Here is a 25455-nt window from a genome sequence, read left to right on the forward strand (position 1 = left end):
CTCTCATCCAAGTGGATGATCATCGCAAAGGAGAACATACACAAGCAACACACAACAAAGAAAGCAAGGGTGAGCTAGATAACTAAGCAGTAATCATATAATTCAATCAATAAATATCATCGTTCTTAGCTACATATAAAGAACAATTAAGGCATACCACTTTAGACCATGACTCAAACACTCACACGACTCATCCGGATTGGTATAACTGTCGAACTATTGGTCGTCTTTGCACTTACGTAGTTCAACTGGCACTCCCCAACACTATGCAAGGTAAATCCCCCATTTGTCTATGTCTAAACTCTAAGACTATAGACGAGGACCTCCCTCTACTCTCACCACTTACACTGCTCTCCTTTATTTGAGCATGAACAGTGCTTCGAGTGTAGGGATAGACATACCAGTTCAAAGCTCCATACAGTTATACAGAACAACAACAACACCCCACACATCACTTTCAATCATCTCACCCTGAGATGTCCAGTTCACACTCAATTTCATCATTTCAATTTGCAGTCACATTATTTCAAGCCACACAATTCAAATATATGGACATACATACATCCTGGCAGTCAAACAACATCAAATAGCTCAAACAGATGTGGAAAAATATGAAACTCACTGAACCAGGTCTCACAACGCACCAAGATGCAAGACATGACAGCAAAAATTCACACAGCGCACCACCCTTGATGCACTGAGCGAATTTTCCTGACGGGGGGAGTGTTTTTCAGCTAAAATTCGCACAATGCACCCCCCTTAATGTGCTGGGCAAATTTTCATGACAAGAGGACAACTAAAATTCGCATAGCGCACCAAGTTTGTGCGCTATGCTAAACTAAAATTATAATACACATTATCAGTCCATAAACCCTCGCATAGCGTCCCTAATTCGCTATTCGAATTAAATGGGCAGTGATCCCAGACCACCACCAGTCGCATAGCGACAAGATTCGCCATGGCGAGTCCAAAAACAGTGAGCATCACCCTCTAGTAATTCGCACAGCGCACCAACTCGCGCAGCGAATTACCAAGACAGTGAGCACCCTCTACAGGGCTATGCGAGACAACTCGCATAGCGACACTGCAGAATCTGCAGAACGTGAATTCTGCAGAATAACACACTCACACTAATCCTTACCATTTTCATTTATTTTCCCCAACTTCTAACTCTCCTAATTCTTGTATCACACCTAATTAAACTTGTCTAGATGATTATAACCATTCTTAGCATGATTCTAATGTGATTACTACCAAGTTTTCAACTTAATTTTCCAAGTTCATTAACCCAAGGACCCAATTATGATTCTACCATTTTAAACATGACTTTACTCAGTTTTATGACCCTAACCTGTTCTAATTGATTCATACAAGCTAGCCACACTGTCCAATTGCACTCAAGACCCCCTATGCTCAAATTCCCTACCTCAGTTCCTCTCAAAGGACTAAAAACAATACTCTCTTAACCTTTTACTCATCTAACATGACTAACACGAGATTTCCACCTCAACCACATCTCCCTAACCCAATTGGTCATCGGAGAAGAATCAGATGTTTGAACGCATCAGTCTCACCTTCGACGCCAGCACATATGACTAGTCACAACTGACTGGACCAGGCCAGGACTGCTCTATGATCAGGGATGTGCCAACTCAGGTTTTTAAGATTCTTCTATCCTACCAACAAAGTGCTCTCAACAAGTCACAATTGATCCCTCCAAATTGTTTCAACACTGTAACTCATCCTAGACCTCTGTTACTCAAAATCACTATGTCACTTCCCTTAAATTGACCTGGACTACTACCAATTTACTCAGAACAATGCATACTTACCTTACCTTCCATCTAACCCTCCTTTGACAGAACCCAAACCTTAAACTTATCACATTTGAAATATTGCTCACTCCAACCAAAACCACAGTCCCCAATTCACATCATAACAACTTACAACAATACATTTTTACATGCAAAATTTCCAGCATCACAACACCAGCCAATTTATATTCAACAGGTACATCAACAGGAACATAACAATTTAATTCAACACACCAATTCAGGATTCAACATGCATATATCTCATAAATTAATTTCAAACAAAATAACTAGCTCCCCTTACCTTGAAGTTGAGCAGCACAATCCCACTAGAACGCTCTAACAGTACCTCACAGCAAGGACCTAAACAGTGCCCTACAACCACTAAAATGTGATGGAAATCTCTCTTAGAGCTGGGATGGACAGAGAAAACAAAAGGACAAGCTACAAGATGCATGCAACCAGTAAAGTGGCATGTCCTAGGTTCCAAAAACAGTGGAGGAGAGGGGAAAACAACTTACCAGTCGGAATGAAGAAAACGTTCGGTAGAAATGGAGCTCTCTACGTCGCGGATGCTTGGGTCACACCAAAATCAAATTCCTACAGTTCTTTGAGCTGGAAATCTAGAGAGAAGACAGAGAGAGTTTAGGGCATGAGAGTTTTAGAGAGAAGAAGAAATGAAGTTCAGGGGAAGGGAATGGGTTCTAAAGAGCCCCTCCTAAGATCAAGTTGGCCTTAGTCTGATGGGTCTGGCTGCCCCACATAAGGCCCCCTTTTGTTAAATTTACATGCCCTTACATCATGTAGTTCAAAAGTTAATTTTTTTCTTATAAAAAACTTTCAAATTATACAATTTGAAAGTTAAAAATGATTTTCAAACAGGCTCTCACCGATTCTCAGTGGTTTACTACCAATGAAGCAAGAATTTGAGGATCTTATCCATAACAATACCTGGGACCTTGTTCCTTTTTTCCAAAATGGACAAGCATTAGGTTGTAAGAGGATTTTTCAAATTAGAGAGAATGTTATGGTTCTGTCAGTAGGTAAAAAGTTTGCTTAGTGACTAAAGGGTTTAATCTTGGTTGTGATTTTACCTTTTCTCCTATGATAAAGCTTGTTAATTATCATATGCTTGATTATTATTATTTCTCTTACGAAAATAAATAGGAACTATTTCAGTTAGATGTTAACAATTGGGGTTTGAAGATCATGATAAATCTCTTGTATGCAAATCCAACAAAGTTATATACGAAATAAGCAAGCTCCAAGAGAATAGTTTGAAAGATTCAAATAGACGCTTCTTTAGTTTGGGTATTTTGCCAGTAAGTATGTCCTCTTTGTTAATCTAAATACTAACATGAATATTTTATAAATTTTGGTTTATGCAAATCGTATTATAATTTCTAGTAATTCAGGTTTTTGGTTCAACAACTCATTTCTCAACTTTATTCTAATTTTTTTCTTAAATAATTGAAAAAAATAGATTATTTTCTTGGTATAAAGATCAACTTCATGCATGATGGCTCACTTTTTTTAACTCAGAAAATATATAAAAATCTCCTATAAGATACTAAGATGGATGAAACTCAATTTGTATCCTCTTGTATGATAACTCATTCCAAACCCAGTACACAACAGCAGCGTAAAACCAAAAGCAAAAAGTGTTGCACCATATGCCTGTGACTTAAAATAACTATTCTCACATGCTCTTTTTTTCTATGGAGAAAGGCTACTTTAGGATCACGGGAATTTATCACTTTGCCACACAACTTGCAAAACAACGTCTCTCTTCCCAAATCAACTGCATGTGACTGTCACCCACTTTCACAACGTTTTAAATTTTACCAACAAAAGCTCCTACACTTTTTTTCGATCATTCGCACGTTAACTGTTTAATGTTTTAATCTCTTCTTAGAAACAAGACTTACAAACAACCCAACATAATAGAAAATGTAGAAATCCTTAACTTTTGTTGGTTCATCTGTGAAAAAATTTCATTTTATTAGGTTGGTATTGTCTTCTCATCATCACTGTGCCTTTATCGTTAGTGGGCAATAAATGACAGAGTGGTCCTCTGTTAAATAATAATGTATATAATCATAAATTCTATCAGATATACAGTGTGGAGAGATTCCAAATACATGAAAATCATTATCAGTAACTCACGTGGCATTTAGAAAACTTTCTATTTTATTTTAATTTTTTATTATAAAATGTTACAATTTTTTTTAGTTTGTTTTTTACTTTTACAAAGTTTATTCAGTTATCGGTAAAAGCAACTTTTTCTTATTGATTCATGCTTTTCAGTTTCAATATTTCATAGAGAGTAATGCTTTTTATAAGTACTCTGTGGCTTCTAGAGAGATTTCATAACATTTTTCTGTGCTGTTGTTGGTTTTCTGTTCTTAAATTAGAACCTTTGTTTTGCATCGATTTACTATTAAATGCTACAAATATTTGAAGTATTATTGATCATGATTTCTCTGAGATCAAATTTTATATTTTAAAATATTAAACATTAATATCTGTGACTGTGATTGGTATTTGGTATGGCAGTCCTAATTTGTTTAAATTATACATGTAAATTACTTATCTTGTAAAAAATATCATTTCGAATTTATTAATATTATTCACTTTTTGATCCTTTGAACTGTATTGATTCTATTTTCATATGTATTTTTGTTCAGTAATTTTAACCAGATGGAATGATTAATTCTACCTAGTCATGTCCTTATCACAAAGAACGGTAGAAATTATGTTTGGTTTAATAGCCAATTTAGTCCCCACTTTGGTTGAAAAATCTCAATTTAGTCCCTCGTTATAAAAGTGTTTTACATTAGTCCTAACTTTTAAAATAGTGGGTCAGATTCGTCCCTTTCGTTAAATATAAGTTAACGAAATTAATCGATGATGATGTGACACAACTTAAAGCTGATGTGTTAGATTGGTCCCTCGTTAGCTTTAAGTTGTGTCACATCATCATCCATTAATTTTGTTAACTTATATTTAACAGAAAGGATCAATCTGAGCCATTATTTTAAAAGTTAGGACTAATTCAAAACACTTTTATAACGAGGGACTAAATTGAGATTTTTCAACAAAAGTGAAGACTAAATTGGCTATTAAACCATTATGTTTTCATACAAAGACGAATAATCAAATAAAAAATTATCACAAATAAAAAATTTATTCCATGTCACAATGCCACGTCATCTCTCTCCGTGATTAACATTTGAATTTATACCTGTGAGTCCGAACACTTTCTCATTGTGTGTTTTTTTTTCTGGTTTATGTTATTTGTTTGGTTTTCAACGGTACTCTCTCATTCTCAGAAACCCATCAAGATTAGACCCAGTTGAAGGAATTCCAATAGGAACCCACATATTCTTTACTGGGTTTTCTTCAATCTTTGACACTTGAAGCTCATGCAGTCATATGAAAGCCACATTGTCGATGTTGTAGTTGCTTAAGTTTTGGAATTTCAAGGTGTAGGTGATGTGAGTCAGTGCAGTGTCTGGTGGGTGGGTGGATAGCATTTTTTTGACTTAGAATAACCGCAGCCTTGGCTTTATTAGCATTTATTTTAGGTTTAAGGACCCAAAGGTGAAGTGGCATTATCTAGTTTAGTCTTGGTTTCTGGGCATTTATTAAGTATCACTTAGTTCAAGGAATTTTATAAGATTTTGAAGAGTTAAGTTGAAGTAAGAGTATGATACCAAAATCAATGGTACTGAGATGGCCAAAAGAAAAAGACTACTGTGAAAGTGAGGGGATAAAGATGGAGCTCAAAGTTTTGGCTACAGATAGAATTGAGAAGCATGAGAATTTCATAATAAGGCCTAGAATCAAGGTGTGGATGACTAGGGCCATTGCGATTGTGGTACTTTGGACTAGTCTTCTTCAGCTGATTGCAGTAGGGGAATTGTTGGGGCTAAGTTTGTTGAAGGGCATGCCTCATTGTTTCAGTACCCCGGCTGTAGAAAAGGATTTGGCTCCAGCCAAGGTTTTGCTCCCACCCAAAAGTGAGTTATAGGCCTGTCTTGTGAATTCTGAGTGTTATGAATTCGAAAAATCAAAAAAATTGTCATATGAAAGATGATTTGATGCTGTTTTTTTTTTTCAGCAGTCTTTCTCATTTCATTTTCTGCTATCCCCTCTCCCCCACACCTATAATTTTCTTCTTTTGTGCAAAATTTTTATGATTTGTTATGCATGTCTCTTCTGAGTTTGATCATTTTTGTCATCAGGAACTTATAGGAATAATGGTTATCTTCTGGTTTCATGCAATGGAGGACTCAACCAAATGCGAGCAGCAGTGAGTTTTTTTGTTTGGGTATCTCCACTGCAATCAGCATCACTATTGCAGTAAAAGTATGATTAATTTCTTTTGAAGTGTTTATTCCTCATATTGTTTTTCCTGCAGATATGTGACATGGTTGCTATTGCCAGACACTTAAATGTCACTCTCATAGTTCCAGAGCTGGACAAGGCCTCTTTCTGGGCGGATTCAAGGTTTGCAGATCATTCTTTTGTCATAACTTCAATTTTTGAAAAGCCTCCTTTTTGGACTGTTATGATTGACATGTCTTCGCTTCATTGACATTTTGTCCCCTTGATGTGGCAGTGACTTCAAAGATATATTTGATGTAGATCATTTCATTACCTCCTTGAGAGATGAGGTTCGGATACTAAAGCACCTACCACCTAAGGTCAAGATAAGAGTTGAAAAAGGACTATCTTACTCAATGCCACCCATTAGCTGGTCTAATATCTCATACTATGAAAACCAGGTGTCTGCTTGGTTTAAATTATCTCTGCACACTTCATATTGTGACTTAGAACTTAATTATTAGTTAGCAACTAATTGTCCTTAACTACTTAAATAGGTCCTGCCTCTGCTGCTGAAACACAAGGTCGTACACCTAAATAGAACAGATGCAAGACTTGCAAACAATGGACTACCTGCTGAGATTCAAAAGCTACGGTGCCGAGTAAATTTCAATGCCCTGAGGTTCACTTCTCAGATAGAAGAACTTGGCAGAGGAATAGTCAAGGTTTTGAGGGAAAAGGGACCTTTCGTTGCACTTCATCTTAGATATGAGATGGACATGTTGGCCTTCTCTGGTTGTGCTCATGGTTGTGACAGCAAAGAAGAGGAGGAACTAAGGAGAATGAGGTAATCTATATCATGCATTGATGTGTAGCAACATCTATCTTGTTTCTACAGTTTTCCTTTGAATGTAGTTTTTGCAAATGGTGTTTGTTAGATATGAATATCCTGGCTGGAAGGAGAAAGTTATCAATTCTGAGCTTAAGAGGAAAGATGGTCTATGCCCTTTAACTCCCGAGGAAACTTCCCTAGTACTGACAGCACTTGGAATAGATCACAATGTTCAAATTTATATTGCTGCTGGAGAAATATATGGTGGAGAGAAAAGGATGGAAAGTTTACTAGGAGATTTTCCTAATCTGGTGAGTAGAGAGAAGGAAATAATATAGGCTGTATTTATGCAAATTCGTGGCACTAACATTTTTCTAAATAGGTAAGGAAAGAAACTTTGCTGGAACCTTCAGAATTGATGTATTTCCAAAACCACTCCTCACAAATGGCTGCAGTGGATTTTCTTGTTTCTCTAGAAAGTGATATATTTATTCCAACATACGACGGGAACATGGCTAAAGTTGTGGAAGGCCATCGCAGGTATTACCTTCTGTCTTTCTCTGATTTCTGTTATCTACTTAGTGATCTGATGATACTTTGATGAAGTGAAGAGTTGTTTTGATTTCATTCATTCTTTTCTTAGATGTACAATGATAGAAGAGTTTGCAGAATTAGCTGCACTTTTGACAAAACCTGTTGCTATTTATAGGATATCATGTGTAATGATGAGATCTAATTATCTGGTGTCATACTTGCTTCTCTTCAGATTTCTAGGATTCAAGAAAACTGTACTTCTGGATAGAAGGCTTCTGGTAGAGCTAATAGACCAATACTACAATGGGTTGTTGAGTTGGGATGATTTTTCCACTGCTGTGAAAGAAGTTCATGCCAATCGTATGGGAAGTCCTAGAACAAGAGTTATCATTCCTGACAAACCCAAAGAAGAAGACTACTTTTATGCCAACCCTCAGGAATGTTTGCAATTGCTAGATGAACCATTGAAAAACACATAATCTTGGCTCTGATTTAATCACAGCTCAGAAGGCAAATTAACTATTCTGTAAATGAAATATGCTCCAAATGAACTAAAGGAACTGTGCCTCTGTCAAATAATAAAAAGATTCTTGTATAAAGATAGAGGACTTTGTTTCCTTTGTAGCATTTCCACATATAGGTTATCTTTATCACATGAATAATGATATATTTTCTTAGCATGTCTTCTTACTGATTCCCCTAATACCTTATTAAATGAAGAATAATACAATTAAATGTATTTAATGTTTTAATAACATATAATGCATTCTGCTTTCTTTCATTAAGAGGATTTATAGGAACATTTTATAGGAAGATTTGGAAGAGAGAAAGAACAACCAGTTCAGAAGTGTAGGCAAGCAAAAGATGAACAATTTTCAGAGTTAATTCAAAGTCATTATGACTGAAAAACATGGAAAAATTTATCATATATTTTTTAGTATTATTGTGTAAACTTTCATTACTCATAGTTTGCTACTTCAATGACTACTCTTCCTTTGAAGCTCTTAATTTTGGTTGACTTTGCTTTTGCATTTCATGAACAGGGGTATTGTTGTAAATTGCAACTCCAATTTTATATTGTAACGGTTATGATTATGATCCTTAATAAGTGGCTTATATCTTAATCAAAAAATAAAAAGACATGTCATTCTGATTTATTTAAACCAATATTCACAGATCCCTAAATTTAAACAAATGCTGTAATCAATATTGTGCCTGGAGGACAGTGTTTATGACTGAGTGATCCAAAAAATCTTAGAATTTCTAGGAAAAAGCACTTTCCAAGAATATACTCTCTTTTTTTCTTTATACCTTCATTCCACTTATGATCAATTAAGTAATTTGCTTAATATAATGTTTTCCTTAAAGAAAAAATTGTTTCCATCATATTGCTTGTCTGCTTCTCATGGACATGATCAACTTTAACTTGCAAGCCTAATCACTTCAATCTAATAAACGCATGCAACATTTTATGAACGTGATATTGAAAGATAATTATAAGAAATTTGGATAAATGTTGATAATCATGAAAAAAAAATTATGATAGTATAGCTTAATAGTAAAATAATCATTGATTTACTATCAAGTTAGTCATTAAAATTATATTTTAATGATAAAATAATCCTGCAAAACTCAATAAGTGTTTTTACATTTAAGGACAAAATTAAATAGTTTTCTTTTTAATATTATGTCAGAAATGTCTTACTATTTAAAGAACAAATTCATTGTTGACAATTAAAAAGTATTTAATGAGATATTAGTTCTTATTTAGAGTATCGAATTCACATTTTAGATGTAAACATTTTTAATTATTCAAAATAGGTTCAGGTTCTAGAAAAATCATATCTAGAGGAGTAATAACTTGATTTTAAAATATACTAATGTCATGTGATTGTCCCAATGTTATTTTTTGGTATTATTTTGACTTACCTTACTTGTACCTTAAGTACTGCAAAAATAATTTATGGACTCATTATTCAGATCACAGCTTCGTAGAAAAAGAATAAGAAAACAATGCTAGTGTACTAAATTATATAATATGATAAAAAAAAATAGCAATCTAAATATTAATATATCATCACTTTTAAGTATATTTGTTTTTTTTTCATTATGTTAATTTATTGTTCTCTAACTCAAATATTTTCATAATTAACGCAATGCTTCACATGGTATCATAACAAATTTTATAGGAATAAGTATTTCAACTAAAATTACTTTATATGTAAAATAAAAAACCATCTTCTAAACAAGCTAATATATGATAAGATTTCTATAAATTAGTTTATAATATATATATATATATATATATATTATTTATATGATCGCATCTTTTAAAAAATGTAGTTTTGTAGAATATTCACATTTATAATATAAATTATTAAAAATGAAAAATTAGACACACAAATCTTTTACATTATAAAATAGATAAAATAAAAAACAAGGGAATTGCGTGACAATATAAAAAGGTGTGTATAAACAGACAAACTATATAAAGTAAAATAAAATGTGTATTCGAGAGTCTTAAATCTTGAAGTTAAGACCCAAAGTCTTAAGTCGTCCATTTCTAAATCTATGATTATTTTAATGCCTACAAAAAATCAGTTTTTAAATGTTCACTAGAATTTTAAAAATACACATGAATCTACAGAATAAAAGGAACAAAGAATATACTTTTTTGTTTAGAGAGAAAAAAATTATTTTGTAATTATATAGTTGAAATTAAACAACTATAATAACCAATGTTAGACCTATTTACTTTTTCCTATGATTCAATTAAACAATTCGCATTTAAATATTGAATTAGGTCAAACAAGAAAAATAACTTAATTTCTTCTCTTCATATATATTTATATTTATATATGTAGTACAACTAATCAAAAGGTAAACAAACAGAACTTGTATGTGACATAATTTTATAGTAATTCGGATTTTATGTTGATTAATTACATCAAATTCATTTGCTGTGTTCCTAATAAAATTAATCAGAATAATTTGGTTAGATTAGGTATCGATTCAGTTAAAACTCGTGGTGTCCTCGTACCACTGCTACTAGTTTGGTTCTACACATTGCACTTTTCATACCATTCTCTTTCTCTTCGAATTTTCTCGGCAAAATTTTTCCACTTGGACGATACTAATGGCTAGGTCTGCAAAAGGGCATCAAGATGAATTGGAGGACGATGAAGAAGAAGAATTCCTAACTGCAAACACCTCTGCCTCTCTCAACAAAGGTTTTTTTTTTCTCTCTCTGTGGTTTGTCTGTGCATCACCCCACAGGGTTTATCGATTGATTCATTGATGGGGGTCTCAAAGTTCTTATCTTTTTGCCTTTACGATAGCATTCTGCAATTCAATTTTCAATTTTGAACATAATTATTTATTACGTTTTGTGACTTGGCAGTGAAGGTGGACGAACCCAGCACGGGGAAGAGAGGGAATACGCATCGTTCGAAGCATTCAGAGACTGAGCAACGTAGAAGGAGCAAGATTAATGAAAGGTGAGCTTTGAATTAAAAAATAGTTATTGAGTTAATAGTTCGTGTGTGTAGTGTAGATTTTGACTGGAAGTATGATGTGATTCTGTTAGTATTTATTGTTAGGCAATGTTTGGTTGCTTGAAAGAAAAACTATATTTGTGTGCCAGGTTTCAAGTTCTGAGAGATCTCATTCCTCAAAATGATCAAAAAAGAGACAAGGCATCCTTCTTGTTGGAGGTGCTTCGTTCGACATTTAACCATTTGTTTCTTGTGTACATCTTAATGGATAATTCTTTTTCTTGTAAACTAAATTAGATTTTTTTTTTCAGGTTATTGAGTATATTCAGTTCCTACAGGACAAGTTACAAATTTATGAGAAGTCTTATGAAGGATGGAGTCAGGAGCCAACGAAGTTAATTCCATGGGTAAAGTTATATGCAATGTTGTAATGTAAATATTTTTCAGTGTGTGTTCAGTCTGGACCTTGATTTATGAAATCTTGCGAAATGAATGGCAATAGCTTTCCTGACTGATATGGTTCTACCTAGTATCCGAAATTGGATCTGCAAATGCAGTATAATTGAAATTTGGACTGACACAATTGCTCGACATTGTGAGACTTGCAATTCTCTCTGATTGTATAAGGATTCATTTTATATAGACTGCAAAGAAACAACAATGATCACAAAGCCTTACTCTCATTAAGCAGGCTCACCAACATGGATTTCGGCACACCTATGTACTTGGTCATATGTCATGTACTCATGGCACCTCTGCATAAAATTTCTTATACAAGAGTTTAAGTTCCTTTCATGCTTAGGATTTCACTACTTTATGCTGTTTCTGTGAATTCATACGTCTGCTTGTAGTGTTTTTTTTTTTCATTTACAATATCCTTTTTCTTCCAGAGCAAGTAGCCCAGTATGCATATTTGAATGAATTCAGGGATGGCATTGTGGCAACTTCGGTGAACTATTTGTCACAATGGTTGGTTATGGCTTACTGCCTTGAAATAGTGACAGTCACTTTTAATCTAAAGTTTATTGTTTTCATCTTGTTTTTTTCAGAGAAATCCTCACGCACCTGCAGAAAATACTACAGATCCTTCTCAAAGTATACAAAATGGGTCTGTTGATGAGAAAAATAACAGTGCATCTCCACTGTTTCCCGGAAATGTACCGAACCCTATGGAGTCTGACTTCTCAATGTTGACTGTTCAGAAGGGTCACCTCCCTGGTTCATCTACAGAAGCAGTTCCCCTGACCATGCAAATGCGGTTGGACATGTTTGATCCAGTTGTTAGCAGTGGTATGGCAACCCAACATCTTCAGGAATCTGTTTCTAACGTTGACATGCATTCACACACCCAGCCACAACTGTGGCTTGATAAATCAAACAAGGGCAACTATATTCTTCCACATGATAGTACAATGAAGGAACAGGAGGAGCTAGTGATTGAATCTGGATCAGATAGCATTTCTAGTGCCTATTCTCAGGGGTGAGTTTGTTATATAAGTTCAACAGTAGTTTTTCTTCATCAATCTTGTGTTAATTATTTGCTTGAAACTACATTTACAATGCGTGAGCAATGTGTTAGGAGTTCATAATTAATAATTCTCCCCGAATAATAACCTATATAAATCTAGATCAAGCCTATTCCTGAATGATTCATAATTAAAAAAAACCAGAATAGTATCCCATCACCTGCTACACTGTATTGGAACCCCAAAGTTTGTCCACACAACAATTACTCTCCCTATATGCATGTGATACATGGGAATTCATACTGATAAGTTTATACAAAATATTCTGTTCTTATTTCTAAGTTGCCAGGGGACAGTATTTTGGTTCTCAAATGTGGTCGAAAATTAAGATGGACCAAGGATGTCTGCAATTAAGTGGGCTTTCAGAAAAAAATAGAGTCCACATATAATTTTAAAAAACAAAAGAAGAGGACAGACCCAGGTCAAGTTAGTCTTCAATTTTACCCCAATTAACGTAGGTTTAAAACTATTTTACTTGGGTGAGAAGCATCCAATGGGAGAGTGCAGGATAGAGATGGAGTGTGATACGCGATTCAAATCAGAGTAACTTATATGACAGTGAGAAGAATGGTATATGTAACCATTTATAGCTCGAAGTGTCATATGTATAAGCTATTTTGTCAATCACATCTGCAATTAATCCCTTCATGTGTGTTGTTGTCCATTGCATGGAATTATGCTCTTTGAAACCAATCAGGAGTTATCTTGTTTGTTTCTTTATCTGAGTATAGTAACTCTGCAGAAGACAATTTTCGTCTCTTTTTCTGTATAACATAATTTATAGGTACAATAGTATGTTTAATTCCCCAACTAACTTGTTAGGACTGTTACTGGCAGTTGGAGGTTCGTTACTGGTAGTTATATGTTTGTTACAGGCAGTTAGAGCTCTCTTGTAATCTGGAATCTCCTTTATCTTCTCTCTCAACCGTACAAATCTTACATTGTTGATTGAAATTACTACAATCGATTTAAATCTTGTATTAAAGTGAATGAATTCATCTTGTCAAAAGTAAATTGTTGGAAATTCCTTGTACTTACAATTGAGCGTGGGAATCTATCCTCAAAAAGAGGGGAGAAAATTTGGCAAGAGAATTTTTTCGGTTCCCACAAACTTGTTGCATTTGACATTGCTTTCTTCTTCGCCTGTTTAGTATGCAACTGCACCTTTTAGGGACATTAATTTTTTAGCACTTGAGTCAATTCCATCAAGCATCATTGAAGGGAATATATCATTCATGCCACTGTTGATCCAGTTTTTATGTGTTTTAACAGAATTTTAGATACTCTCACGCAAGTGCTGCAGTCTTCCGGGGTAGACATGTCCCAGACTAATCTCTCGGTGCAAATTGATGTTGGTAGACGAGCAAATGCTGGATTGGTCCCCTCTGCATATAGTTCAAAGGTTCGTTTATGCTCCATTGTTTTAGCACAAACTTTGTTCTGACTTGAATTGAATTGAATTACTTTTGGAGGATACTTTACAGCGTTGTTATTGCCCTTTTGTCATAGAATTAGTGTATGACAGTATTATTCATTAGAAAGAACGAGATAGAATAATTTGCTGTCAACGTATATCTCTATACTTGAACTGACCAATTTAGAACTAGTAAATCAATACTGTCACTGTTTCAGTGTATTCTAATCAAATTCTAAAATTAATGCCATATGTTATTTGTTCATTCAGGTATGACAGTATTATTCATTAGAAAGAACGAGATAGAATAATTTGCTGTCAACGTATATCTCTATACTTGAACTGACCAATTTAGAACTAGTAAATCAATACTGTCACTGTTTCAGTGTATTCTAATCAAATTCTAAAATTAATGCCATATGTTATTTGTTCATTCAGGTTCATGAAAATCAATTTGAGAGCAATCCAGCAATTTCAGTTTCCGGATTTGATTACTGCATTATTGAATCCGAACAAAGTTCAAAGAGGCTCAGACAAGAAGCAAGCTAGAGATCCCTCTCATGCTTATTTTGTCATGAGTTTCATTATTTTTTTTTGTCCTCGGATGGGAGAAAAAGAGGAATTGGGTGGATCAGTTCATTTTTGCCTTGCTGGTTAGAGCCAGATAAAATGTATATTTAACGATACTGGTTTTGGTACTAAGACATTCAGAAATAAAATGTCACCTATGTTTGTGCTTCCATAACAATTTTCTATTTTATTGCCTTCCAGTCTACCTGATAGTTCAATGTCATACATTCATTGTTTTGACATTTCTTTAAAAGATATTTTTTAGTACTAATGCTGCCAATTCTTGTAGGACAAGTTCATTCGTTTGCCAGTCTGGATGAGAGTTTACTCGTGTGAGAATTACATCATGTTTTACAAGTCACATCAAAATTTTGTTAGAAATTACACCCCAATATATTATTGTTAATAATAAGATTACTTCTCGCAAATGACTTGTATCCAGAACTTGTTCAAGTTGTCAGCTAATAAGGGAATGTTCTGGTAATAAGCCATGAAGTTGATAATCATTTATCAATATTTTTCCATAATAAAATTTGATGAATAATAATGCATAAGTTAATCATTCTTTGCTAGCAATTTCATCATTGAAGATAATCTTATCATGCAGTTCTCTGTGTCAAATTCTGTTGCAAGCAAGAGAAAACAGATAAATAGTGTATATAGCCGGAAAATATCCTTGTCAGGGAAGCATTCACGGGCCACAAAAGTATTTGCATGAGATCCAAAACCAACTGGGGAACATTTATTTCACAATTACCTTTTTCACCCTTGTAATTTTGTCCAGTAATTTCTCATAGTACAGCAGAATAATGAAAATTTCAGAATCTTTTCAAAAAAGGATATCCAGAAATGATAAAATACAGCTATTACCCCCACTCACTTTTATAAACTAAAATACAATCTTGCACATCCTCGTGGAGAAGTTTTTGCAATATATGCTCAAAACTAGCACCTTTCATAAAGTGAACTTTTTTATAATTCGGCAGAGAACTTTCTACAATAGGGTTTAAAATTTTCCAGATCTGTGTTCTTTAATGATAAAAATTTTCATGAAGTGTTACAAAATCAATAATTCAAAACGATTAAATACTAATTCTCATTTATTTTAGATTTTTTCTAAATTCAGATTTTTTGAAAAACTTCCACAATGTGGAATTTATGATTTTTTATTACATTCCAGATAATACTCGTAAGAAAGTGTTAAGATTTTGAAAAAAAAATATTAGGGTCATTCCATTGTCCATGAAAAGCAATTGTACATTTCTTCCTGCATCCCAAAAGAAGTAAGAGATTCAGAAAAAACAATCTGAAATATGCTAGTTGTAGGGTTTGTTGCATACACTTCACGTTTGTCATGGAGCAATGCCAATTTGGAGTTTGCCACAACTTGATTGAACTCACCAAATAAACTCACGTTCTGCCATTTTCAATGAGGTGCTGGCTCATGTGGAAGGCATAAGTTTTCTTGGACCACATTTGGGAGGTATTGGTAATTGGACCACACTTGAATAAATATTCTGTCTGATGTAAATAACTCACTTTGATGCTTACCATAATAGGTGGTTTCTATGTACATGCATGAAAGAATACCATGCTATATATGCCATTCATTTTATTATCTGATTTTGCACACTTCTATATCAGTTCCGGACTTCACAAACTATTGTAAGTTTCTTATATTTTAATCCATAGTTACAATGAAAAAATATAGTAAAACTGCTGTTCAAGTGAATGAGAATATAAAACCCTTTGTAAAACAAAAAGAAATTAAAAGTTGTAATCTTTTATAAAGATCAGAAACTTAAGTAAACAATGGCTACAACCTTATGGACCACGGTAGAGATTTAGTTGAAAGAGAAGTTGAGAGAAAATATCTAACAATATCTTAGCTCTATTCATTAAATAAATAATATGGGTGATGATTTCCTTCTTTCACCAGCTATAAAAATGAGTAGAATTAGTACAGTCTGAATATGTGCAGCAAAGATAAGCAGGAAGTTTTAGTGGCAAAGAATTCAAACTGCACTTAAACCTAATATTAATCACGATGATCAAGCAATCTTACAACAAAACTGACATGTTGTCAACAAATTAGCCTATATATTTGCGAACTTGAGCCAAAGAGAAAAAACACTAATGTCATCAGATGATTCTCAGCAAACATGTTTTCTGAATCAGAAGTTCAGAGCCATATATATACGCGGCTTTTAGTGCTTCTCTCACCCAAAACTGAATCCAGTAAGCAACATTTGGAAGCAGCAATTGATTATGTACATGAATCTGAAGAAGGCAAATCCATTATTAATTGCCAGACGAACCAGCAACACATGAGCTTGATGTCACCTATCCCCACCCTCATCTTCTTGATCCTCAAACTGATTTTCTTCTTTATTGTTCACTTCTGCCTCACCTTCATGATTTTCAGCACTTTGTCCAAAGAACAACTCGGATACAGAATCATCCTCATCTACAACCTCTTCACTTTCCTTATCTTTTGACAGAGAAATCGGACCGCTGTCCATCCATGCAGGACACCGGCGAGTGATGCTCAGAGCTTTCCACAATTGGGAAGTTGAAGGGCTAGAAGAATTCTTTGATACCTCAAAGGAATCACGCCGTAGACAAGAGCATTCGGGTACTGGATGAGAGAGAAAGGATTGTAGCTTTGATTTACTTGATGCTTCTATAATTCCATCAAGTAATGTTTTAGTCAAATGCCTGCGAACTGATTCTAACCATGTATGATTTGCATGATGCATGTGCTGCCGAATCTCGTCTAAAAGTTTAGCAGCTTCCTTTCTGCACAACGTATATATGATTACAAAGTATTAAAACTTTAAATGGATTAACGAAGATTCTGTTTTGTAATTAAGAATTGGAACTTTCAAGCAAACATTGCATTTACATACATTGAAAATAGGGTATTTACCTGTCAGGTCTAAATGTCTTTGATGTTGCTGACTGATATAGCCTGTGCCCCATCACCAAGCTAGCAAAATTTGGATGCCCCTTCCCGTCAAGGTCAAATCCAGGGATGAATACATCAGCTTCAACACAAATCACATAATCAATAGCCTCCCACAGTAATTTATGGGCATTGGTCCTCAGTTCCATGACTGTACTATCAGGCTCGTTATCACTCTCAGCAACCCAACCCCACCAACCTTCTATGTTGTATGATTTTGGCCTTGCTGGAGGTGGAGGAAGTGGGCGAGGACGTGGACCTGCATTTTTCCAAGCTGCACGCTTTGTTACTTCTTCAGTGAAAGGTGGTGGTCCAGGAGTTTCAACAAGCTTCACCTCTTGCCCATAGAGCCTAACCATCTCCCAAGGAGTACTCAAAGAAGTTCTATCAATAACATTTTCAAACATAGAATGAAGAGGGATCAACGTCCTTTGTCCACCAAAGACTTCTCCCCCAGATACATATATAATTGTATCCCTTGAGTATCCATATGCACGCAGAAGCGTACCAATCTGCAAGAGATCAGAATGGTAAATCATATAATCAAGCAGGGTAAATCAACCAGGGTAGTTCTCTCTCAAAACATATGGCTTCAGATACATCTGCAATAAATGTAAATGACCAATCTTTGGAGAGAGTATTCTGCCAATTCATTGCAGATGAACAATTTGACTATAAACAACTAAAAGAAAATCTTACCTCCTCAGGCATTAAAGGACAGGAACCTTTTAGTCTTTCTTCGGCTGAGTTGATTGAAAGCTTCCCCTTGACAATTCCACGTTTTAGCATCCAAGACCGTTTGTGTTGAATAAGTTCAGTATGTACATCCTAGCAAAAAGACCACCAAAGCTCAAATATGAAGAGATGAGGAAGTTTAAGAGACAGTATCACAGATTGATCATATACCTGGAACAGTTCTGCACAACCATGATACGCTAAAGATTCTCTAGTCATGCCAGGGTCAAATGCAATGAATGGACGCCCAGGAGCTCGTAACCTACAATCATATGATGAACTATACATAAGCCAACAGGAGAAAAAGTGTATGAATGAGAAGAACAAACTTAAATGAGAGAAGACAGTAAACTTGCCTCTGCAAAATCTTAGCAGAAAGTTCCTGGACTTCTTGTCGAAACTTAAGGGCGTGAAAAGATACTCTGCATCTCAACCTTTGATATTCTTCAAAATCCGGAGGAAGAGTGGCCTAAGAAGGGGGGGAAGCAAAGAGAAACCATCACTTGTAGATACTTTTAATAAAGGCAAAACAATCACCATTTTAAACTACCAGCTTTCCATGGTGTAGTCCATCTAAAAGCTGAAGAACTAAAAACAGAAGATTGAGAAAGATAGCAGCATGAGTGTTGTACGTCATTCAATGTGGCAAAACACTAAGATAATCATTCCAAAATAAGCTCATCACAGGCAAACCCCAAATTCAGAAATTAAGAATACCAATCCCAGTAAAGTAATAAAACAAAGATCCTCAAATAATGACCCATATTTAAATGTTCTTCTACACATCATAGGATGCCCAAAATTATAAAATCGGCAGTGTTTACTAGATTTCACCAAGCCAATTCCACTCAAACAAAAATAAAAAAAAAATTCAAAAAATAAACCTTTGACTTTGAACTCTGGAAGGAAAATTTAGATAAAAACAGGTTATGGATAGGTTAAGCAAAAGCTGCCTTTACCTTCAAGCATCCACCTTCCGAAACAACTAGTTCAACCACTGAATGGGACTTTAATACAGGGAGAACATGATGAAAATAATAAAAAGGTGATGCTGAATATGGTACTCTAAAGACAGGTATCTCTTTCTTTCTCCTTGCTCCCTTTAGGTCTTTTGGAAGAGTTCTCACAATAGTGACTTCTTTTGCTAATGATAGGACAAATTGCTCTTCATTATACAGGTATGCAAAACTCTTGAACTGAGAGCTGGATAAAAATAATTATAAAGAAAATAGTGAAATAGTTTAAACACATAATTTAGATCATATCAGACTGAGTTGAATGTAAGCTTCTGTAATTTTATGGAAGAATAGTTACCTTATTCCCTTGCTGCTGGTTGTTGATAGGATCTCAGGCATAGCTAACGTAGCATTGAGAAGTCGGGCAACCACAACAACATCACATATCTGAAAAAACAAGATAATGGTTCAGTTCAGTATGATTTAAATATAACGTGTTAAAACCTTAAAACTTAGAACCACCCTTACCGAATTCCTGATCTCATGAAAACCACCTCGTATCCGAACAAAAATAAATCCATTTGTTTGTGAAACAGGATCTGTCAGGAAAGATAGAGATATTTTCTTTCAGAGAGAGATAAAAGATTAAACAGTAGTTTACAGAAGCACAAGTTTCTCCTCTCCTGCAAAGAACTTATCTGATTTTACACGTAATACAAAGTATGAAAATAAAGGAAATGGTATTTAAATTACAATGTATCTTGCATATAAAAACATAGAGAAACAAAATCAAATGCATGGTGAGCAACATATTTAAAGATTCAAATGTCTGATAATTTGCATGGTGAAATCTTTGGGACTGTGAGCGACAAAGTTTGACAATCTTGGTATGTACACACAAAAGCAAGGCAGAAAATGAAAGGAAATAAACGTGTTAGAGGAAATATAAGATCAGGGCAACATATGATCATAGTGATCAAACATTCTTACAAAGACATTAATATGGAGATACGGATATTGAAGTTCAAACTCCACAGACCCCTTCAGATAACTGGATATCTTATATTGTCAATGAAGCATGTTATTATTGATTTTTTAAAGTAGGTGATATAATTGCTCATCAATGAGAAACACAAACACAAGCAGTGCTACCCCAAGGATAAGACAAACTTAGACATCAATTATCGTGGACAAAAAAACAATTTTTCCTCAAGAAGCACAAAAGTGAAAGGAACGAGTTCCAGTCACACAATATGACATCACATGCTTATATATGATAGAGGCACTGCCTTCGCTTTACATAACCAGATAGTCCTAATTCCATTTCTTATAGTAATAGTAGTAAAAAGAAAAAAGCCAGGAAAAAAGTGCCTAAAATTTTCTATAGATGACCTGTTTTGTTAAAGTTCGGAATCAATACTCAACTCACTTTAACGGATAGACAACCCCAAAATAAATCACAAGTTTTGTCAGCAGAAAATTCAATATCAAATAGACCAGTACAAAAACCTGTGATTTTTCAAGCAATAGAAATGACAGCATAGCAAAAAGATGAAACATGGAACTCACCAGCATAATTTCCTTGCGGATTTGAATCCGGATACAGTGATTCAAGACGCTTCACCGGACCCCATAATCTTCTGTGAGAGGGACTCTGCAGCACAAATAACAAGAACAAATATTTGAAACAGAAAAATAAAGGGACAAAGAACAAAATTAAAAAAATATCGACAAATGAAAACATAGTCCAAAAGCACATTGGCCAATGAATCGAATACATAGGAGCGACACCGTGCTCCAAATTCAGTTAAACGTGGCAACCGACTGATCCGAACCAATGAACAAAAGCAACGCTGTTAAGCTTATTTCCATGAAAAAGGAGAAAAACAGAAACCAGCACAGCATCTAACTACAGAGCCACACGCGGAATATGACAGGGAATGTTGTCCCTTTGTCATTTTCCGGAGCACAAAGCCAAAACTTCGAACCAACAACAGTCCCTAGAATGTTGGGGATACCAGAGCAATGCAAAGGTAAAACCCCACTTGAAATTGTAGAAAAAGGTGAGATCTTTGGGTAAGATATGTGATTAGAGAATTACATTTGTGGGGGGAATTGGTTTCTCGAAGATGGGTCTCCAAGAGAAGATTGTGATGGAGGACTCAAAGTCTGCAGCACCCATTTGAGTGAATCTAGCAAGGAGGAAGTGAATAAAGATAGAGAAAGCAGAGAGCACGAGGCCAAACAGGCCAACCCATTTCATCTTTGACTTCATTTTCAGTTCCCCTTTCATTGAGAAGTGAGAGAAAATGTCTCACTGTTTCTCTCTCTTGAGAAGAGGAACAGAGAAGAGAAGAAGGAAGTATGGAATAGTCAGAATGCGAAAAGCAGTGGGATTGAAAAGGCACGTGTTAAAGCATGTTTTCTTCTGTCTTCATACTCAGTCCACAAACAAGAGAGTCTTTTGTTTGTTCGAGTTGGATCAGCTTCTCGATCTTCTTCTCTTTCTCTTTCTAATTTTTTTCTTTTCAGAATTTGTTTTGCATTTTTTCTGTTCCTCCCAACAAAATTTAGCAGTTTCATGGACATGGAAAGGGATCCTGCCTGCGCCCTTGTCTAGCTAGCTAACCAATGAACACAGAGCAGGTAAATCTTAACTTTTATATGATGTTTATTTAAGAAAACTGTTTTTGTTCATAAACAATTTTTGTAAATAACTCTTATCAGAATACTTATGACTGCGGTTTTGATTAATAATATTTATGTAATTAAAAAAATATTTAAATTATTTTGGCAACAAAAATGCTAATGTAAGTATGTTTTGATGAATAGGAGTCATAATATTATGTAATAATTTCCCTAAAAAAGAGGTGGTGAGATATTAAATTTTATTTTCTTTTTGAGAAAAAAAAAACTTAGGTTGTACTGGGAATAATATTATGATTTTCTATGGATTGATTTAAATTGCTTTTGAATAAAAAAAAGTAATCTAATGAATGAGGTTATATTTCTTAATCAGATTTATTGATTAAAAAATATATAATGGACAATAAATTACTTCACTTCGAATTAATCATCATATGAATATTTAAAATTTTAACTTTAAAGTTTAATTCAATTTCAAGTATTTGATAAATTTAGATATTTTAAATTTAAGTTTCTATTGATTTTTTTATTTACTGAGTATTTTAAAAATGTATATTGTTTAATTGAGTTCATATTTATTTAATTTATTTTTTAACTAGGTGACTTGATTCTTCTTTTATTTAATAAACAATGGTATTTTGACACTTCAAACCTTTTATTTTCATTTTACATTATCCTTCACTATTTTTTATTTTTTATTTTCCTTTTTACAAATACAAAAGTTTACTCTCTTTTTTCTCATGATCATGTTATCTACATAAGTGGTCAAATGGTATCAAACAATATTTTACCTCACCTTATTATCTTGCTTAATTGTCTCTAAAATATTATTTTATGTAATGTTAATGTTAAACAATGTTATTTTACAGTATACATAGGTTTTTATTGTTAGATAAATATAAACAAAAAAAAAAGAAAGCAAATTAAAAACCGGACTACTGTATTGAGAGACTGTCAAACAACAAAACAAACATGAAAAGAGATTGAAAAGAAAGTGAAAATTTTAATTGAAAAATATAAAAGTTTTGTAAGAAAAAAATTAACTCAATTGACAATATCCAATTTGACTTAAACATTAATTAAATTTATTTTTCAAATAAAAAATAAATTATTAAGGTTAATAAACATTGACTTCGATTAAGTTTAAAAAACTATAAATTCCGCGAATTTTATTTCATAAAAATAAAATTAAGAAAGACCGCGAAATATAGTTTAAATAAAAACTGTGTTTAATAACGCAACAATATTTTTAATTACTACTTATTTTTAAATCATCCTATATGATAATTTCTTAATCTTATAAAGTTTTATCTCTATGATAATTTCTAAGTGATTGAAAATATAAATTATTTTTCACATTACCATTATTGAGACGGGCCACGTGCGGTGACGGTGAGACCCAAGGAAAAGGACATAAGCTTATCTGGTATTTTGATTGTGATTTTTCGACCAGAAGTAGAATTTTATTTATAAATAATTTTAGTGCAATTTATATTGTATGAATTATGAAAAAGAAACATTAACTTTAACTAAATAACCATGCTAAAACACTAAACTTTGTATATAAGTTGTTTAAAAATTGTATTTTTACAGGAATAATACTGTTTAGTTAATTCAACTTTAAAATTATCAAAACAGAGCGTCATTTTTAGTTTTCTTTTAAATTATCAAATTACATTCATATAATTTTTAAAAGTAAACTAATCAATATTTTTAACTGCATGGAATTAAATCATTATAAAGAGACAAAGTTCCATCTTTTAAATATTTATAAAATTATATGAAAATGTGTAACATCCCAAAAATACAGTCTAAAACTATATGATAGAATAATTACATTGAATAATATTACAGATCAGTCTTACATTAAAGAGAACGTACGGCCGTGGCCGAACGGTCTTACAGAAAGACTAGAAAATTAAAAATCGAACGTCATAAGTAATTTTGACCGAATGGTTTACAAAAGCCTATATCGAACGGTCAACACAAAAGCAAAGGGAAAAGGTGATCGAGCGATCACCTTACTATCAGACTACTATTGATCGAACGGTTCTACTGCTCGGTCTTAACTTCTACCTCTACTAAGTTATCTTCCTCCAGTGTCTCTTCCAGTAGCTCGTCTCCTTTTGCTCACATCCACACGGATGATCATTGCAACAGAAGGACAACCGAACGTACAAAACAAACAAGACAGGAAACACAGGGTAAGCTTATATAGTTTAATTCATGTATAAACATATATTTCACACAATCAACCAAATAAGATAAATTCATCATTCGTTCATACAAAGCCTAATACTAGACTAATTGTCCGGACTGTATGAAATCTGTGTAGCTATGACATTCGTGCACCCGGGTGATGTAGTAACTGGGATACCCTCAACAGCTGTCACCCGAGGTTAATCCTATATGTCCAAATTAACCATAAGGACTAGGACCTCCTGTCGTTCCCACACATGACTTACCCTCTCTACGTGAGGACGAGTAATCACGGAACATCAGGATGACCCACCAGCTTAGCATGTCCACATTCATACTTTACCAATTCCAATATACATTTATGAGTCATTCCTCCCCGGAACGCTCGTCCATAATCCAAAACATTTCATCCATATCATATTCTCTTCATCTTTCATGTTTAATCATTTCAATTTCACCTTTGTACAAAGATTATTAAGGACACCAAATACCGAACATTCAATCCTAACTCAGAATGAGAACGAACACTTGGAGCGAGACAGAGAAGTATCTAGTTCCAGAACAGATTAAGACCGAGAGGGTTAATATCGGGTTGAGAAAGAAACCGAGTACAATCATATATCACAAGAACGACTAGAACGAACGTTACTTACAAAGTGAGTCAATTAAATGAACTGACTCTTGAGAGCTCAAACCGAACACCGCAAAGACTATGCCAAGTGCTAAGACTCTAGGCCGAAACCAATGAATACGGAAACTTGAAAGAATAATACTTAGAAGAATTCACATGAAGAAACCGTACGCTTATAAATACTTAGCTTATTTGAATTCACATCAAGAAAATCGAATGTCAGTCAATGACCGAGCACAGTAGAGAGAACTCTATTGAAGTTGGACGAACACTATTTTCATCAAGATAGATTATAAAAGAAAAGAGAATGCGCGCTTGGTGTAAGACCGAACACTACTCAGTACGAGCGCTTGGTGTAAGACCGAGCACTACTCAATACGAGCGCTTGGTATAAGACCGAGCACTACTAAACTTACAGTAGAAGACTTGATAAATATAATAATATACGATTTGGAATATTGTTTAAGAACAAACGAAAATATACAAATATATATATATATATATATATATATATATATATATATATATATATATACACACACACACACACACACACACTTAAGTTTATAACCGAATACCAAGAAGCAACTATGTCTGGCCGAACGCTCATGCACAGTATTTCGAAATGAAGACGCTCGTCCTCAACTAGGATTCTTCCCAAATGAAAGAATTCAATTCTAACCAAGTTCACTAGAAAAACCCGAACGGTCAAGGACCGTTCAGTGACGAACATACTCTTTCATAGGGGAAATTCATACTTAGAAATCCTTTATCTCAATTTAATTCTCACCATATATCTTCAAATTTCATACA

The 25455-nt window shown here is 34.0% G+C and overlaps 3 protein-coding genes across 4 annotated transcripts; 2 read left to right on the top strand and 1 right to left on the bottom strand.

Moving 5' to 3' along the window:
* Positions 1–5096: 5096 nt before the first annotated feature.
* Positions 5097–8194, top strand: LOC124836420 (rhamnogalacturonan I rhamnosyltransferase 1-like). Of its 2 annotated transcripts, none has more exons than XM_088114635.1 (8): positions 5097–5833; positions 6059–6144; positions 6235–6323; positions 6436–6601; positions 6698–6987; positions 7079–7283; positions 7355–7512; positions 7739–8194. In XM_088114635.1, exons 1-8 carry the CDS (start codon positions 5521–5523, stop codon positions 7983–7985), a joined length of 1554 nt encoding a protein of 517 aa, XP_087970761.1. In that variant the 5' UTR covers positions 5097–5520; the 3' UTR covers positions 7986–8194. The 2 variants fall into 2 exon arrangements, with proteins under 2 accessions (XP_087970761.1, XP_047167532.1); XM_047311576.2 differs by having other exon boundaries at positions 6059–6126.
* Positions 8195–10529: 2335 nt separating this feature from the next.
* LOC124836419 (transcription factor BIM2-like) lies at positions 10530–14715 on the top strand. The gene is made up of 7 exons (XM_047311574.2): positions 10530–10736; positions 10907–11003; positions 11150–11219; positions 11312–11407; positions 12050–12480; positions 13799–13928; positions 14379–14715. Exons 1-7 carry the CDS (start codon positions 10643–10645, stop codon positions 14487–14489), a joined length of 1029 nt encoding a protein of 342 aa, XP_047167530.2. The 5' UTR covers positions 10530–10642; the 3' UTR covers positions 14490–14715.
* Positions 14716–16383: 1668 nt separating this feature from the next.
* Positions 16384–21789, bottom strand: LOC124836410 (O-fucosyltransferase family protein). Its single transcript, XM_047311563.2, has 10 exons — positions 21268–21789; positions 20736–20820; positions 19695–19765; positions 19525–19613; positions 19170–19413; positions 18567–18679; positions 18382–18472; positions 18175–18303; positions 17440–17987; positions 16384–17309 (listed from the first exon to the last, which is right to left on the bottom strand). The coding sequence occupies exons 1-10, from the start codon at positions 21457–21459 to the stop codon at positions 16850–16852; spliced, it is 2022 nt and encodes a 673-aa protein (XP_047167519.1). The 5' UTR covers positions 21460–21789; the 3' UTR covers positions 16384–16849.
* Positions 21790–25455: the final 3666 nt, after the last annotated feature.

Source organism: Vigna umbellata, chromosome 4, assembly GCF_029865625.1.
Source record: "Vigna umbellata cultivar VRB3 chromosome 4, Vumbellata_1.0, whole genome shotgun sequence".
Taxonomy (NCBI): Eukaryota; Viridiplantae; Streptophyta; class Magnoliopsida; order Fabales; family Fabaceae; genus Vigna; species Vigna umbellata.

Excerpts from the sequence above, each read along its gene's own strand:
- LOC124836419 (XM_047311574.2), top strand. The coding sequence starts at position 10,643 with ATGGCTAGGTCTGCAAAAGGGCATCAAGATGAATTGGAGGACGATGAA. Across the intron at positions 11,408-12,049 it reads CAACGAAGTTAATTCCATGG|AGAAATCCTCACGCACCTGC; the intron begins GTAAAGTTATAT and ends TGTTTTTTTCAG. Across the intron at positions 13,929-14,378 it reads CCTCTGCATATAGTTCAAAG|GTTCATGAAAATCAATTTGA; the intron begins GTTCGTTTATGC and ends TTGTTCATTCAG.
- LOC124836420 (XM_088114635.1), top strand. The coding sequence starts at position 5,521 with ATGATACCAAAATCAATGGTACTGAGATGGCCAAAAGAAAAAGACTAC. Across the intron at positions 6,988-7,078 it reads GAGGAACTAAGGAGAATGAG|ATATGAATATCCTGGCTGGA; the intron begins GTAATCTATATC and ends GGTGTTTGTTAG. Across the intron at positions 7,513-7,738 it reads GTTGTGGAAGGCCATCGCAG|ATTTCTAGGATTCAAGAAAA; the intron begins GTATTACCTTCT and ends GCTTCTCTTCAG.
- LOC124836410 (XM_047311563.2), bottom strand. The coding sequence starts at position 21,459 with ATGAAAGGGGAACTGAAAATGAAGTCAAAGATGAAATGGGTTGGCCTG. Across the intron at positions 18,304-18,381 it reads GTTGTGCAGAACTGTTCCAG|GATGTACATACTGAACTTAT; the intron begins GTATATGATCAA and ends TCTTTTTGCTAG. Across the intron at positions 17,988-18,174 it reads GTCCTTTAATGCCTGAGGAG|ATTGGTACGCTTCTGCGTGC; the intron begins GTAAGATTTTCT and ends GATCTCTTGCAG.